General features: G+C 42.4%; 1 protein-coding gene across 1 annotated transcript; it reads right to left on the reverse strand.

Annotated features, from left to right (window-relative positions):
• Window positions 1-1,589: 1,589 nt before the first annotated feature.
• LOC139577078 (alpha-1-antitrypsin-like) lies at window positions 1,590-6,804 on the reverse strand. Its single transcript, XM_071403841.1, has 5 exons — window positions 6,692-6,804; window positions 3,037-3,870; window positions 2,473-2,740; window positions 2,204-2,351; window positions 1,590-1,907 (listed from the first exon to the last, which is right to left on the reverse strand). The coding sequence occupies exons 2-5, from the start codon at window positions 3,860-3,862 to the stop codon at window positions 1,710-1,712; spliced, it is 1,440 nt and encodes a 479-aa protein (XP_071259942.1). The 5' UTR covers window positions 3,863-3,870; window positions 6,692-6,804; the 3' UTR covers window positions 1,590-1,709.
• Between the last annotated feature and the right edge of the window lie 8,954 nt (window positions 6,805-15,758).

Here is a 15,758-nt window from a genome sequence, read left to right on the forward strand (position 1 = left end):
TTACATGAAGTTGATGCAGAGTCAATATTTGCAGTGTTGACCCTTCTTTTTCAAGACCACAGCAATCCACCTTGGCATGCTGTCAATTAACTTCTGGGCCACATCCTGACTGATGGCAGCCCATTCTTGCATAATCAATGCAGAATTTGTGGGTTTTTGTTTGTCCACCCGCCTCTTGAGGATTGACCACAAGTTCTCAATGGGATTAAGGTCTGGGGAGTTTCCTGGCCATGGACCCAAAATATCAATGTTTTGTTCCCCGAGCCACTTAGTTATCACTTTTGTCTTATGGCAAGGTGCTCCATCATGCTGGAAAAGGCATTGTTCGTCACCAAACTGTTCCTGGATGGTTGGGAGAAGTTGGTCTCGGAGAATGTGTTGGTACCATTCTTTACTCATGGCTGTGTTCTTAGGCAAAATTGTGAGTGAGCCCACTCCCTTGGCTGAGAAGCAACCCCACCACATGAATGGTCTCAGGATGCTTTACTGTTGGCATGACACAGGACTGATGGTAGCACTCACCTTTTTTCCGGATGCCCCAAACAATCGGAAAGGGGATTCATCAGAGAAAATGACTTTACCCCAGTCCTCAGCAGTCCAATCCCTGTACCTTTTGCAGAATGTCAGTCTGTCCCTGATGTTTTTCCTGAAGAGAAGTGGCTTCTTTGCTGCCCTTCTTGACACCAGGCCATCCTCCAAAAGTCTTCGCCTCACTGTGCGTGCAGATGCACTCACACCTGCCTGCTGCCATTCCTGAGCAAGCTCTGTACTGGTGGTGCCCCGATCCCGCAGCTGAATCAACTTTAGGAGACAGTCCTGGCGCTTGCTAGACTTTCTTGTGTGCCCTGAAGCCTTCTTCACAACAATTGAACCGCTCTCCTTGAAGTTCTTGATGATCCGATAAATGGTTGATTTAGGTGCAATCTTACTGGCAGCAATATCCTTGCCTGTGAAGCCCTTTTTGTGCAAAGCAATGATGACGGCACGTGTTTCCTTGCAGGTAACCATGGTTGCCAGAGGAAGAACAATGATTCCAAGCTCCACCCTCCTTTTGAAGCTTCCAGTCTGTTATTCGAACTCAATCAGCATGGCAGAGTGATTTCCAGCCTTGTCCTCGTCAACACTCACACCTGTGTTAACGAGAGAATCACTGACATGATGTCAGCTGGTCCTTTTGTGCCACGGCTGAAATGCAGTGGAAATGTTTTTTGGGGATTCAGTTCATTTGCATGGCAACGATGGGCTTTGCAATTAATTGCAATTAATCTGATCACTCTTCATAACATTCTGGAGTATATGCAAATTACCATCATGCAAACTGAGGCAGCAGACTTTGTGAAAATTAATATTTGTGTCATTCTCAAAACTTTTGGCCACGACTGCACACCCCTAATGAAATAGTGAAGTCTTGTTACCTTCTAGGATCTCTGAGGAATAGATACGAACGTGATTTGACTCGTTCTCCGAATATATTATATTAATGTTCTAGACACGTTTCATGGGAACGTTGCAAGAACATGTATGTGTCCAAATTCTGTAACATGCTTTATTAGGCATAGAACCAAAAGATAAGAAGAAAGACTGGCAGCAAATGGTGATATGTATTTAATAGTTGTACAAATATCCAGCAAAGTGAATACAGAGGATTTAATAATTTGTGATTATAGACCACATGTTTTCTGCAGCACAGGTTTTACATAGCACCGGTTTTATTTGTTGGCTGGGTTGATGATCTTGCCCATGAAGAGAATATTCTTGGTCTCCCGGTCCATGACAAAGACCATGAATGGACGATCGAACTTCAACACAGGGGTGTGTCGGGAGGAGAGGGGCATAAGGACCACACCTGTGGCAGCTGCTGCGGTCGCTCCAGCCTCATCCACATCCAAGGAGGCTTGGTGCACCACCTGAAAACAACCATACAATGCAGTCTGATGTACAGTACATAGGCCTAGTTCACATGGTTCACATATGATATGTTCTAGGGCAGTGATTCTCCCAGGACACCCTGGGGAGCCAGATAGAGCTTTCAGGGGTTCCTTGAAAAAGCAGGGATAAAACTACAAATTGAAATGACCACACCATTAAGGCTGTCATTACATGGTTGTGCTCAAGAGGTTAGTGCATTGCTGTTGCTGTATTGCTGTTGTTTCCCTGTATATTTATGTCTTTATGAATCACTGAGAGTGAATGATTTCCCCACCTCTGAGACAGCCACCTTCAGTTCCTCTGATATTCCACTGAAGTCAGCTCGATCACTGAATATGTCCGGCATTCCGATTCCACTCAGAATGTCCTTGAGGGAGTATGTTGTGGTGATGGACAACTTGGGAACATACACATGGTATTCCCTAAAGACAAACATGGACAGGAAGAAGGTTTTACTTGCAATGATTGTGATATGTGGTTATTTTACCCACCCAACGTTTATAAGTTCTATGAGTGGTGCTTAATGATTGAGACAGGTCATACCTGGCCTTCTTCCACCTGTGCCACTTGGTGATGTGGTTGAGGCATATGACCTCGTCCAGACCAGCGAGTCCCTTTTCTGGTAGCACCAGCATCATGGACACTGAGTTGTTGTAGCGGAGATGCAGGATACTGGTGGAGATCTCCTGGTCGTAGTAGACGGAGAACCTCTTCATCATGCTCATCATCTGGACCGGAACAGTGGTATTTTCATCCACATGAAATGTGTCCTCCTTCGTGTCTTCAGGGTTAAATGGAATCTCCCATTTTCCTTGAGAATTAGAAAATCGTAAAACATTTCAGGGTGTGATGTGATGAGTAAAAGTTACCAGACCAAAAGTGGTTTTCTGAGGGGGAGGCCCAGCTAGAGATACAGACCAAAGGTACAATGGCATCAATAACACCAACAACATCCAGAGACAAAAAAAATCCATATTGACAGAGTTAGAAGGAATTGATTCCACAAGATCTGTATCCATCAAAGAAGTGAACTCTACTTCATTTCAAGGACCCTATTTCATGTTTGTATTATTGTTTTTTGTCTTTTAGTTTGCAATATCCTCTTACCTTTGAAGTAAATGTAGCTGAGGAGGTACATGACCGTGGCTGGGTCCAGATCTTTGACTAACTTGTCTATCTTGCCTTTAGTCTTGTCCTCCACGTATGTATTGATTGTATCGATGGCCTTAGCAGTGTTGGTGAAGTCCACTGTGACACCCTCAGAAGGGTAGAAGCGCTTCAAGTCCTCTAGGAACTCGGGGCGTGGTGTAAAGGTGTTTTGCATGAAAAGTGCACTTCCTACAGTCAGGTTCACACCTATTTTCTGGTTGAGCTGTGTGAGGATGGTCTGGAAGGCCTGGTCCACCTGTTCTTGGGTCAGTAGGCTACTGTTGAAGCCCAGACCAGTGAAAAGCTGCTGGTGGGTTTGACCCTTGGCCCCCACAGACAGAGCGGTCAGGGCCAGGGACACACTCAGCGGGGAGAAGAACACGTTCTTGCCCTGGTTGTCAGGCTGAGCCACCAGCTGATTGTACAGGCTGCAAGCAAACTCCAAGTTTCCTTGGATCACTGGTTTAGTGCTGTTGTCACTGGACTCATGATGATGATGATGCCAGTGGTCTCGTCCGTGACCATGGTCGCGCCTGTCACCATGGTCATGGTCGCGCCTGTCACCATGGTCATGGTCGCGCCTGTCACCATGGTCATGGTCGCGCCCGTGACCGTGGTCGTGCCTGTCACCATGTTCGCGGCCACGCCTGTCACTATGGTCATGGTCACCACCATGGTCGCGACTGTGACCGTGGTGGCGGTCACCTCCGTTACCTTTGTGACCTCTGACCTCTCCCGGGCAGAGCACTCCCATAACGATCCACAAACACAGGGCTGTCCTCATCTTGGCAACTATCACAAAGTAAAAAAATGTATCATTAGTCAATCAATTTGGTGTCGATTCCACAATTAATGTCACTATCTGGAAGATGTACCGCTATTCAGAGGTCATTTCAATAATGGTATAGTGGTATAGGCTAAACGGTATAGGCTATACCAATAATGGTATAGGCTAAACCCATTCAATCTGGGAACACAAATTTCTGGCCAGTGACATATACTGTATGTATACACATGTAAAATATATGAAATAATTAAATATGATGATTTTAAAATATATAATGACAAAGCTGTAAACATAAACCATAAACTTAGTGAATACCATTGGTATTCAAAAGCATGAAATATCCTTTATTTATTTTTTTGGGCATGAAACTGGTGACAGTTGTGAAAAAAGTCAATAGTTGGACAAGTTGCAGAGGTAATTGAAAATAATGGCATTATTGATTAAATGCTTTTTTCATTAATTAGGCTATTTTCTCTTGAACCATACGGTCTATCTATTAGAAACTCATGGACAATATGGACAGAGATATATAAAAAATGAATACAAAATATGAATACATTTTTTGAAAGTTATTCAAGTATAATTTAACAAAATTACTGAAGATTCCGGTGACTTTGTTAAATTACCGGTAGCTTTGCAACCCTACTTACGACTGTTTTAATGATGTATCGTTCCTACAACGGCTGACGATGTAACATGCGTTTCCCAAAACACCACGCAGCGATAACGTTCACCAAGTGCATCATTGGAGCATGTGTCTACAGTGAATTCGGATTTTGTTACATTACAGCCTTATTCTAAAATTGATTCAATTCAATTTCTCCTCATCAATTTCCACACAATACCCCATAATGACAAAGTGAAAACAGGTTTTTAGAAATGTTAGCAAATTTATTACAAATAAAAATATACCTTATTTACATAAGTATTCAGACCCTTTGCTATGAGACAAAAAAAATGGAGCTCCGGTGCATCCTGTTTCCATTGATCATCCTTAAGATGTTTCTACAACTTGATTGGAGTCCACCTGGGGTAAATTCAATTGACTGGACATGATTTGGAAAGGCACAAACCTGTCTGTATAAGGTCCCACAGTTGACAGTGCATGTCAGAGCAATAACCAAGCCATGAGGTCGAAGGAATTGTCCTTAGAGCTCCGAGAGAGGATGGTGTTGAGGCACAGATATGGGGAAAGGTAGTAAAAAAAAAAAATTGTAGCATTGAAGGTCCCCAAGAACACAGTGGCCTCCATCATTAAATGGAAGAAGTTTGAAACCCCCAAGACTCTTCCTAGAGCTGGCCGCCCTTCCAAAGTGAGTAATCGGGGGAGAAGGACCATGGTCAGGGAGGTGACCAAGAACCCGATGGTCCCTCTGACAGAGCTCCAGAGTTCCTCTGTGGAGATCGGAGAAACTTCCAGAAGGACAACCATCTCTGCAGCACTCCACCAATCATTCCTTTATGGTAGAGTGGCCTGACGGAAGCCACTCCTCAGTAAAAGGCACTTGACAGCCCGCTTGGAGTTTGCCAAAAAGCACCTAAAGGACTCTCAGACCCTGAGAAACAAGATTATCTGGTCTGATGAAACCAAGATTGAACTCTTCGGCCTGAATGCCAAGCGTCACGATTGGAAAAAACCTGGCACCATCCCTACGGTGAAGCATGGTGGTGGCAGCATCATGCTGTGGGTATGGTTTTCAGAGGCAGGGACTGGGAGACTAGTCAGGATTGAGGGAAAGATGAACGGAGCAAAGTACAGAGAGATCTTTGATGAAAACCTGCTCCAATTCGCTCAGGACTTCAGAATGGGGCGAAGGTTCACCTTCCAACAGGACAACAACCCTAAGCACACAGCCAAGACAATGCAGGAGCGGCTTTGGGACAAGTCTCTAAATGTCCTTGAATGGCCCAGCCAGAGCCCGGAGTTGAACCCATTCGAACATCCCTGGAGAGACCTGAAAAATTCTGTGCGGTGACGCTCCCCATCCAACCTGACAGAATTTGAGAGGATCTGCAGAGAAGAACGGGAGAAACTCCCCAAATACAGGTGTGCTACGCTTGTAACGTCATACCCAAGAAGACTTGAGGCTGTAATAACTGCCAAAGGTGCTTCAACGAAGTACTGAGTTAAGGTTCTGAATGCTTACGTAAATGTGCTATTTCACTTTTTTATTTGTAATAAATGTGCAAAAAAAACAAAAAATACTGTTTTTTCTTTGTCATTATGGTGTATTGTGTGTAGATTGACTTGGGGAAAAAATGATTTAATCAATTTTAAAATAAGGCTGTAACGTAACAAAATGTGGAAAAAGTCAAGGGGTCTGAATACTTTCCGAATACTTTTCTATACTGATAGATTCGAAAGAAAGGCAGCACTGCTCTCGGATCAGCTTTCTCCATCCAAATCTTACCTTAAAATTATTTTTGTTTGTAACAATTGCAAACATATTGGCTACTTTGTATTTGTAGTCAACTTGATTCTGAAGTTATCGGCAGTCACAGAGAGACAGATAAGCATTGTGATTCTATATTTAGCAGAGATCTTCTGTGTATAAAGTGACACAGAAGGGCAAAAAAACCTCTAACGTGCTTAGCTGTTCTATGAGTGCTCTGAGACAGGCAGTAAATAACAAGCTTTTTCAAGTGCAACTTTAGTAACGATAGTTTTGGGAAACAGCACAAAGATTTAACAATGCTCCTACAAAGGTTCTAACGATGATCTTAGCCTTAAGATGCTTTTGGGAAACCGGGCCCAGAGCTATAGAGCCAGTTACCAGTTAACATTTCCCAGTGTAGAGATAGATAGCAGTAGAGTAGCCTACTCACCCTTCCAGACAGCAGCTTTGGCGTCTTAATTTGGACCAAATTCACTTTATATACTGTGTGTGGTTCATTTGGGATTGATCAGGGGTTGAACTTTGACATGTTTGTTTGGTACTGGCAAAGCTCCCATATTTAAAGAATGTAATCATTACCTGCTTAGGGGAGTGCTGACCACACATTTTTTTCATTTAGGATTGGCACAGGACACGACAACTAAAACTTTAAAAACTATATTGGAAATTTTGGAAATGCAACTATGGACATGGGACATTGTCAAAATACATGTTGGATGATAACACAGAAAACGATAGAGCTATATGTTGTTGTTCTGTTTAGTTATTTTATAGAACTGTGCAATTGATGTCTATTGTGCATTTGGTGGCCTGCATGGTTAAACGTATGTCTGGTACATTATAATGTGTAACAATGCAATAGTGAGCTCCTACTTCATTGGCACACTTAAGAACCAAACCACACTTCAGCAACCATTAATCAATGAATTATAGCGAAGCACCACAGGCTGAAATGACATTTTTTGCATTAACGTACATTTTAATATTTTGGGGTATTTCGGCCCTTTAATATTAGTACTTTCAAAAAGCGAAATAAAAAAAGTCAAACTTAATGTAAATGTTTATCATACTACCGTCATAATTTTTTGTTGTAGAATTTTAACCACATTCAAATGGACATAAATGCATAATTTCTAAACTCACTACATGTAATCATGCATCATTTAAAAGCCCATTTCATAGATAATGTTACAAACTAGACTATAAGTAGTACCTTTGAAGAGACCGTGATTGGGTCTAAATAGGCTAAATTCATTGTACTTCTCTTTAATTGCCATTTCCCGAAAGTTAGACGCCAAATTTTTTTTCTCAGATTCAGAAACATCTGCATTCACCACATGTTGTGTGGTTATCCTTAGATATATTCTCCAGACTTAGAGAGATACGTTTTCAAATTTTGATTCTAGAATTTTTTTTTTTAATACGCACCAATTCTATCTATTTTACAGATAGAAAGAATCAAAAAGGTATATATCCACAATCTGCTCTACACAAGTTGGGTACTGGAGTGTTGTGACAAAGTTGCCTCATTTACATATTGTATTAAAATATTTCAGAAAAGTTGTAATACAGAAAAGTTTATATTGGTGTCTATATTCAACTGGTAAAAGAATTGTGAAAATACCATATTAGGTTGTGGTGCCTCGCCTTAATGAACTGCCTTGCACTACTCAGGAACATGCATCATACTGTACTGCCCACAAAATGTTTTAACACTGCAGTATAACAGACAAAAACACAGTATTAGCGGTAGTCAAAAGAGCAGCTTCCAAAATGCACTGTTTGCACTGCTTATAGACTTTGTGGTCAATTTCACTGCACATTATAAACAATCACAGTATTACATCACTGTGTTTCCCCGAGGTGGACGAGAACATGGCAAGGTTTCTAGAATGTTAATTTGAGACAAATGTAAGCAAAAAACACATTTTGCCAAGAGTTGGGGCCAGGGTAGTATACAATACCTTCACAAAAGTCATTATTATATGAAACATTTATACTTTTTTTACTGTTCATCTCAAACTTGCAATTGAACTTCACTGCATTTTATCTTCCCATATCAGTATTCTCATTGTTATGTTTGTATTCTGTGGTATCCAGCACTGGTCCAACAGACCTACTGGCTTTTTAAAGGTCCAATGCATCTGTTTTTATCTCAATATCAAATATTTTCTGTGTAACAATTAAGTACCTTACTGTGATTATTTTAAATTAAAATGGTAAAAAAGAAACAAAATAGTTTCTTAACAGATAGCAATTTCTCGAGCAAGAATTAAGCTAGGACTGTCTGGGAGTAGTCAGAGTGGGGAGGGGAAAACTGAAAACTAGCTGTTATTGGCAGAGAGGTTTGGAACTCTCTTTCTTATTGGTCTATAAAACTAATTTACCGCTTGGTGATCTCACCAGGTAGGCCAAAAATCCATCCCACCAAAATATGCTGAAATTTAAGGTGGTCTTTTCAAACACCTCTTCCACAAAAAGGGCATTATCATAATTTAAAAAATGTCAGTATTATTCCAACCTCATACTGTGAAAATACAGTAAACAGGTAACTGCCAAAATAAAGGAAACACCAACATAAAAGTGTCTTATTAGGGCTTTGGGCCACCACAAGCCAGAACAGCTTCAATGCACATTGGCATAGAATCTACTGTGTGGAACACTATTGGAGGGATGTGACACAATTCTTCCACAAAAAATTCCATAATTTGTTTTGTTGATCGCGGTGGAAAACGCTGTCTCAGGCGCCGCTCCAGAATCTCCCATAAGTGTTCAATTGGGTTGAGATCTGGTGACTGAGACGGCCATGGCATGTGGTTTACATCGTTTTCATGCTCACCAAACCATCCAGTGACCACTCGTGACCTATGGATGGGAGCATTGTCATCCTATGGGGGCATAGACATGGTAACCAAAATAATGGCCTGCCCAGCATTTTTATACATGACCTCAAGCATGATGGTATGTTAATTGCTTAATTACCTCAAGAACCACACCTGTGTGGAAGCACCTGCTTTCAATATACACTACATGACCAAAAGTATGTGGACACCTGCTCGTCGAACATCTCATTCCAAAATCATGGGTATTAATATGGAGTTGGTCCTCCCTTTGCTGCTATAACATCCTCCACTCTTTTGGGAAGGCTTTCCACTAGATGTTGGAACATTGCTGCAGGGACTTGCTTTCATTCAGTCACAAGAGCATTAGTGAGGTCAGGCACTGATGTTGGGGGAATAGGCCTGGCTCACAGTCAGCGTTCCAATTCATTCCAAAGTTGTTTGATGAGGTTGAGGTCAGGGCTCTGTGCAGGCCAGTCAAGTTCTTCCACACTGATCTCGAAAAAACATTTCTGTATGGACCTCGCTATGTGCATGGGGGCATTGTCATGCTGAAACAGGAAAGGGCCATCCCCAAACTGTTGCCACAAAGTTGGAAGCACAGAATCGTCTAGTGTCATTTCCCTTCACTGGAACTAACTACCTAACCCGAACCATGAAAAACATCCCGAGACGATTATTCCTTGTCTACCAAACTTTGCAGTTGGCAGTCTGCATTCGGTCAGGTAGCGTTCTCCAAACCCAGATTCGTACCGTCAGACTACCAGATGGTGAAGCGTGAGTCATTACTCCAGAGAGAGTCCAATGGCGGCTAGGTTTACATCGCTCCAGCCAACGCTTGGCATTGTGCATTGTAATCTTAGGCTTGTGTGCGGCTGCTCGGCCATGGAAACCCAATTTATGACGCTCCCGACGAACCGTTATTGTGCTGACGTTGCTTCCAGAGACCGTTTGGAACTCGGTAGTGAGTGTTGCAACCGAGGACAGACTATTTTTACACGTTTCAGCACTCAGCGGTCCCATTCTGTGAGCTTTTGTGGCCTACCACTTTGCGGCTGTGCCTTCGTTGCTCCTAGACGTTTCCACTTCACAATAGCAGCACTTACAGTTGACCGGGGCAGCTCTAGCTGGGCAGAACTCTAGCTGGGGCAGCTCTAGCTGACTTGTTGGAAAGGTGCCACCCTATGACAGTGCCATGTTGAAAATCACTGAGCTGTTCAGTAAGGCCATTCTACTGCCAATGTTTGTCAATGGAGATCGCATGGCTGTATGCTCGATTTTATATACCTGTCAGTAACGGGTGTGGCTGAAATAGCCGAATCCACTAATTTGAAGTGGTGACTGCACTGGGCCTTTAAACTATTATAATGAATGTTTTTCTGGAGTAAATTGTCCGAGGGGTTGAACATGACGTTTGTTTGGTACTGGCAAGCCACCATATTTGAACAGTGTAATCATTACCTGCTAAGGACCACAACATTGTTCATTTAGGATTGACACTGGGCACAAACACAACAAATTTAAAACTATATTGTAAATGCAACAATCGACATGGGACATTGTTGGATAATAACTCACAGCAAATGATAGAGCAATATTACACAATAAGTGTTGCAGGTTATATGTTGTTCTGTTTAGTTATTTTATAGAACTGTGTAATTCATGTCCATTGTGCATTTGGTGGTCTGCATGGTTAAGCGTATGTCTGGTACATTATAATGTGTAACAATGCAAAAGTGAGCTACTACTTCACTGGCACACTTCAGAAACCTTTTAATAAATGAATTAACTGCGATGCACTACTCTGGAACATACATCATATCTTCCACCACATCTTTGAATACTGCAGTATAACAGACAAATACACAGTATTAGCATTAGTCAAAAGAGCAGATTCCAAAATGCACAGTATGCACTGCTTATAGACTTTGCACTCTAACTATGTACATACTGTAACTGTTATAGACTTAACAAAAACATCTGCTGTAGACTGTAGAGAAATTCTTGTTAACGTCAAAGTCCTCAAGTGTAAAAATCAAATGCATAAAAAATGGGTGTTCTGCAGTGTGTGTGTGTGTTGAATGATATATATGTATACACATACATAAAGTTGAAGTCTGAAGTTTACATACACCTTAGCCAAAAACATTTAAACTCAGTTTTTCACAATTCCTGACATTAACTCCTAGTAACAATTCTCTGTCTTAGGTCAGTTAGGATCACCACTTTATTTTAAGAATGTGAAATTTCAGAATAATAGTAGAGAGAATTATTTATTTCAGCTTTAATTTCTTTCATCACATTCCCAGTGGGTTAGAAGTTTACATACACTCAATTAGTATTTGGTAACATTGCCTTTAAATTGTTTAACTTGGGTCAAATGTTTTGGGTAGCCTTCCACAAGCTTCCCACAATAAGTTGGGTGAATTTTGGCCCATTCCTCCTGACAGAGCTGGTGTAACTGAATCAGGTTTGTAGGCCTCCTTGCTCGCACACGCTTTTTCAGTTCTGCCCACAAATTTGTTATGTGATTGAGATCAGGGCTTTGTGATGGCCACTGCAGTACCTTGACTTTGTTGTCCTTAAGCCATTTTGCCACAACTTTGGAAGTATGCTTGGGGTCATTGTCCATTTGGAAGACCCATTTGCGACCAAGCTTTAACTTTCTGACTGAGGTCTTGAGATGTTGCTTCAATATATCCACATAATTTTCCTCCCTCATGATGCCATCTATTTTAAAGTGCACCAGTCCCTCCTGCAGCAAAACCCCCCCACGCTTCACTGTTGGGATGGTGTTCTTCAGCTTGCGAGCATCCTCCTTTTTCCTCCAAACATAACGATGGTCATTCTGGCCAAACAGTTCTATTTTTGTTTCATCAGACCAGAGGACATTTCTCCAAAAAGTATGATCTTTGTCCCCATGTGCAGTTGCAAACCGTAGTCTGGCTTTTTTATGGAGGTTTGGAGCAGTGGCTTCTTCCTTGCTGAGAGGACTTTCAGGTTATGTCGCTATAGGACTCGTTTTACTGTGGATATTGATACTTTTGTACCTGTTTCTTCCAGCATCTTCACAAGGTCATTTTGCTGTTGTTCTGGGATTGATTTGCACTTTTCACACCACAGTACATTCATCTCTAGGAGACAGAACGCGTCTCCTTCCTGAGCAGTATGACAGCTGCGTGGTCCCATGATGCTTATACTTGCATACTATTGTTTGTACAGATGAACGTGGTACCTTCAGGCGTTTGGAAATTGCTCCCAAGGATTTTGTTTTTTTCTGAGGTCTTGGCTGATTTCTTTTGGTTTTCCCATAATGTCAAGCAAAGTTTGAAGGTAGTGAGTTTGAAGGTAGGCCTTGAAATACATCCACAGGTACACCTCCAATTGACCCAAATGATGTCAATTAGCCTATCAGAAGCTTCTAAATTCATGACATTTTCTGGAATTTTCCAAGCGGTTTAAAGGCACAGTCAACTTAGTGCATGTAAAGTTCTGACCCACTGGAATTGTGATACAGTGAAATAATCTGTCTGTAAACAATTGTTGGAAAAATCACTTCTCATGCACAAAGTAGATGTCCTAACCGACTTGCCAAGACATTTGTGGAGTGGTTGAAAAACAAGTTTTAATGACTCCAACTTAAGTGTATGTAAACTTTCGACTTCAACTGTACATGTGGTAGAGTTAAAGTAACTATGCATAGATCAAACAGAGTAGCAGCAGTGTAAAATAGGGGGGAGGGGACAATGGAAACATCTGGGTAGCCATTTGATTAGCTGTTCAGGAGTCTTATGGCTTGAGGGTAGAAGCTGTTAAGCTTGCCGTGCGTTAGCAGAGAGAACAGTCTATGACTAGGGTGGCTGGAGTCTGACAATTTTTCGGGCTTTCCTCTGACACCGACTGGTATAGAGGTCCTAGATGGCAGGAAGCTTGGCCGCAGTGATGTACTGGACCGTACGCACTACCCTCTGTAGTGCCTTGCGGTCGGAAGCCGAGCCGTTGCCATACCAGGCAGTAATGCAACCAGTCAGGATGCTCTCGATGCTGTAGAACTTTGAGGATCTGAGGACCCTGCTCCACTACAGCCCCGTCGATGAGAATGGGGGTGTGCTCGGACTTCCTTTTCCTGTAGTCCACAATCATCTCCGTTATCTTGATCATGTTGAGGGAGAGGTTGTTATCCTGGCACCACACGGTCAGGTCTCTGACCTCCTCCCCATAGGCTGTGTCATCGTTGTCTGTGATCAGGTGTACTGTACCACTGTTGTGTCATCAGCAAACTTAATGATGGTGTTGGAGTCAGGCCTGGCAATGCAGTCATGAGTAAACAGGGAGTACAGGATGGGAAGGGGCACGCACCCCTGAGGGGACCCGTGTTGAGGATCAGCATGGCAGATGTGTTGTTACCTGCCCTTACCACCTGGGGGCGGCCCATCAGGAAGTTCAGGATCCAGTTGCAGATGGAGGTGTTTAGTCCCAGGGTTTTTAGCTTAGTGATGAGCTTTGAGGGCACTATGGTGTTGAACGCCGAGCTGTAGTCGATGAATAGCATTATCACATAGGTGTTCCTTTTGCCCAGGTGGGAAAGGGCAGTGTGGAGTGCAATAGAGATGGCATCATCTGGGGATCTGTTGGGGCGGTCTAGGGTTTCTAGGATAATGGTGTTGATGTGAGCCATGACCAGCCTTTCAAAGCACTTCATGGCTACAGACGTGAGCGCTACGGGTCGGTAGTCATTTAGGCAGGTTACCTTGGTGTTCTTGAGCACAGGTACTATGGTGTTCTGCTTGAAACATGTTGGTATTACAGACTGTCAGGGACAGGTTAAAAATGTCAGTGAAGACACTTGCCAGTTGGTCAGCGGATGTTCGGAGTACACGTCCTGGTAATCCGTCTGGCCATGCGGCCTTGTGAACGTTGACCTGTTTAAAGGTCTTGCTCACATCGACTACGTAGAGCGTGATCACACAGTCGTACGGAACAGCTGATGCTCTCATGCATGCTTCAGTGTTGCTTGCCTCGAAGCGAGCATAAAAGTAATTTAGCTTGTCTGGTAGGCTCGTGTCACTGGTCAGCGGTGGCTGTGCTTCCCTATGTAGTCTGTAATAGTTTGCAATCCCTGCCACATCCGACGAGCATCGGAGCCAGTGTAGTACGATTCAATCTTAATCCTGTATTGACGCTTTGCCTGTTTGATGGTTCGCTGGAGGGGATAGTGGGATTTCTTATAAGCTTTCGGGTTAGGATCCCTTTCCTTGAAAGCGGCAGCTCTACCCTTTAGCTGAGTGCAGATGTTGCCTGTAATCCCATGGCTTCTGGTTGGTGTATGTACGTACAGTCACTGTGGGGACGATGTCATCGATACTCTTTTTGATGAAGCCAGTGACTGATGTGGTGTACTCAACAGTGGTGGGAAAAAGTATCCATTTGTCATACTAAAAGTAAAGTTACTGTAACAAAATGACTCAAGTAAAAGTGAAAGTCACCCAGTAAAATACTACTTGATTTTAAATATACTTAAGTATCAAAAGTAAAAGTACAAATAATTTCAAATTCCTAATATCAGGCAAACCAGACGGCAAGATTCTTGTTTTTATTTATTTACGGATAGTCAGGGTCACACACAGACATAATTTACATGTGAAGTATTTGTGTTTAGTGATAACGCCAAATCAGAGGCATTGGGATGAGCAGGGATGTTCTCTTGATAAGTGCGTAAATTGGACCATTTTCCTGTCCTGCTAACCATTAAAAATGGAATGAGTACTTTTGGGTGTCAGGGAAAAATGTATGGAGTAAAAAGTACATTATTTTCTTTAGGAAGGTAGTGGAGTAAAACTCAAATTTGTCAAAAATATACATAGTAAAGTACAGATACCCCAAAAAATGACTTAATACTTTAAAGTATTTTTACACCACCGCTCCTCAATGCCATCGGAAGAATCCCGGAACATATTCCAGTCTGTGCTAGCAAAACAGTCCTGTAGCTTAGCGTCTGCGTCATCTGACCACTTCTTTATTGACCGAGTCACTGGTGCTTCCTGCTTTAGTTTTTGCTTGTAAGCAGGAATCAGGAGGATAGAATTATGGTCAGATTAGCCAAATGAAGGGTGAGGGAGAGCTTTGTACGAGGATAAAACAGATTTACATTTCCCTGCATTAAAGTCCCCGGCCACTAGGAGCTCCACCTCTGGTTGAGCATTTTCCTGTTTGCTTAAGGTCGTATACAGCTCATTGAGTGATGTCTTAGTGCCAGCATCGGTTTGTGATAGTAAATAGACAGCTACGAAGAATATAGATAAATGCTCTTGGTAAATAGTGTGGTCTACAGCTTATCATGAGATACTCTACCTAAGGCGAGCAAAACCTTGAGACTTACTATTTAATTTTGTGCACCAGATGTTGTTTACAAATATACACAGACCGTCACCCCGTCTTACCAGAGGCGGCTGTTTCATCTTGCCGATACAGCGTAAAACCAGCCAGCTGTATGTTATTCATGTCATCGTTCAGCCACGACTCGGTGAAACATAAGATATTAGTTTTTAATGTCCCGTTGGTAGGATATGTGATCGTAGTTCGTCTATTTTGTTATCCAATGATTGTCCATTGGCTAATAGCACTGATGGTAAAGGCAGATTACCCATTCGCCGTAGG

Source organism: Salvelinus alpinus, chromosome 5 (genome assembly GCF_045679555.1).
Source record: "Salvelinus alpinus chromosome 5, SLU_Salpinus.1, whole genome shotgun sequence".
Classification (NCBI taxonomy): domain Eukaryota; kingdom Metazoa; phylum Chordata; class Actinopteri; order Salmoniformes; family Salmonidae; genus Salvelinus; species Salvelinus alpinus.

Excerpts from the sequence above, each read along its gene's own strand:
- LOC139577078 (XM_071403841.1), bottom strand. The coding sequence starts at position 3,862 with ATGAGGACAGCCCTGTGTTTGTGGATCGTTATGGGAGTGCTCTGCCCG. Across the intron at positions 2,352-2,472 it reads CACAGGTGGAAGAAGGCCAG|GGAATACCATGTGTATGTTC; the intron begins GTATGACCTGTC and ends GTTTGTCTTTAG. Across the intron at positions 1,908-2,203 it reads TGAAGGTGGCTGTCTCAGAG|GTGGTGCACCAAGCCTCCTT; the intron begins GTGGGGAAATCA and ends GGTTGTTTTCAG.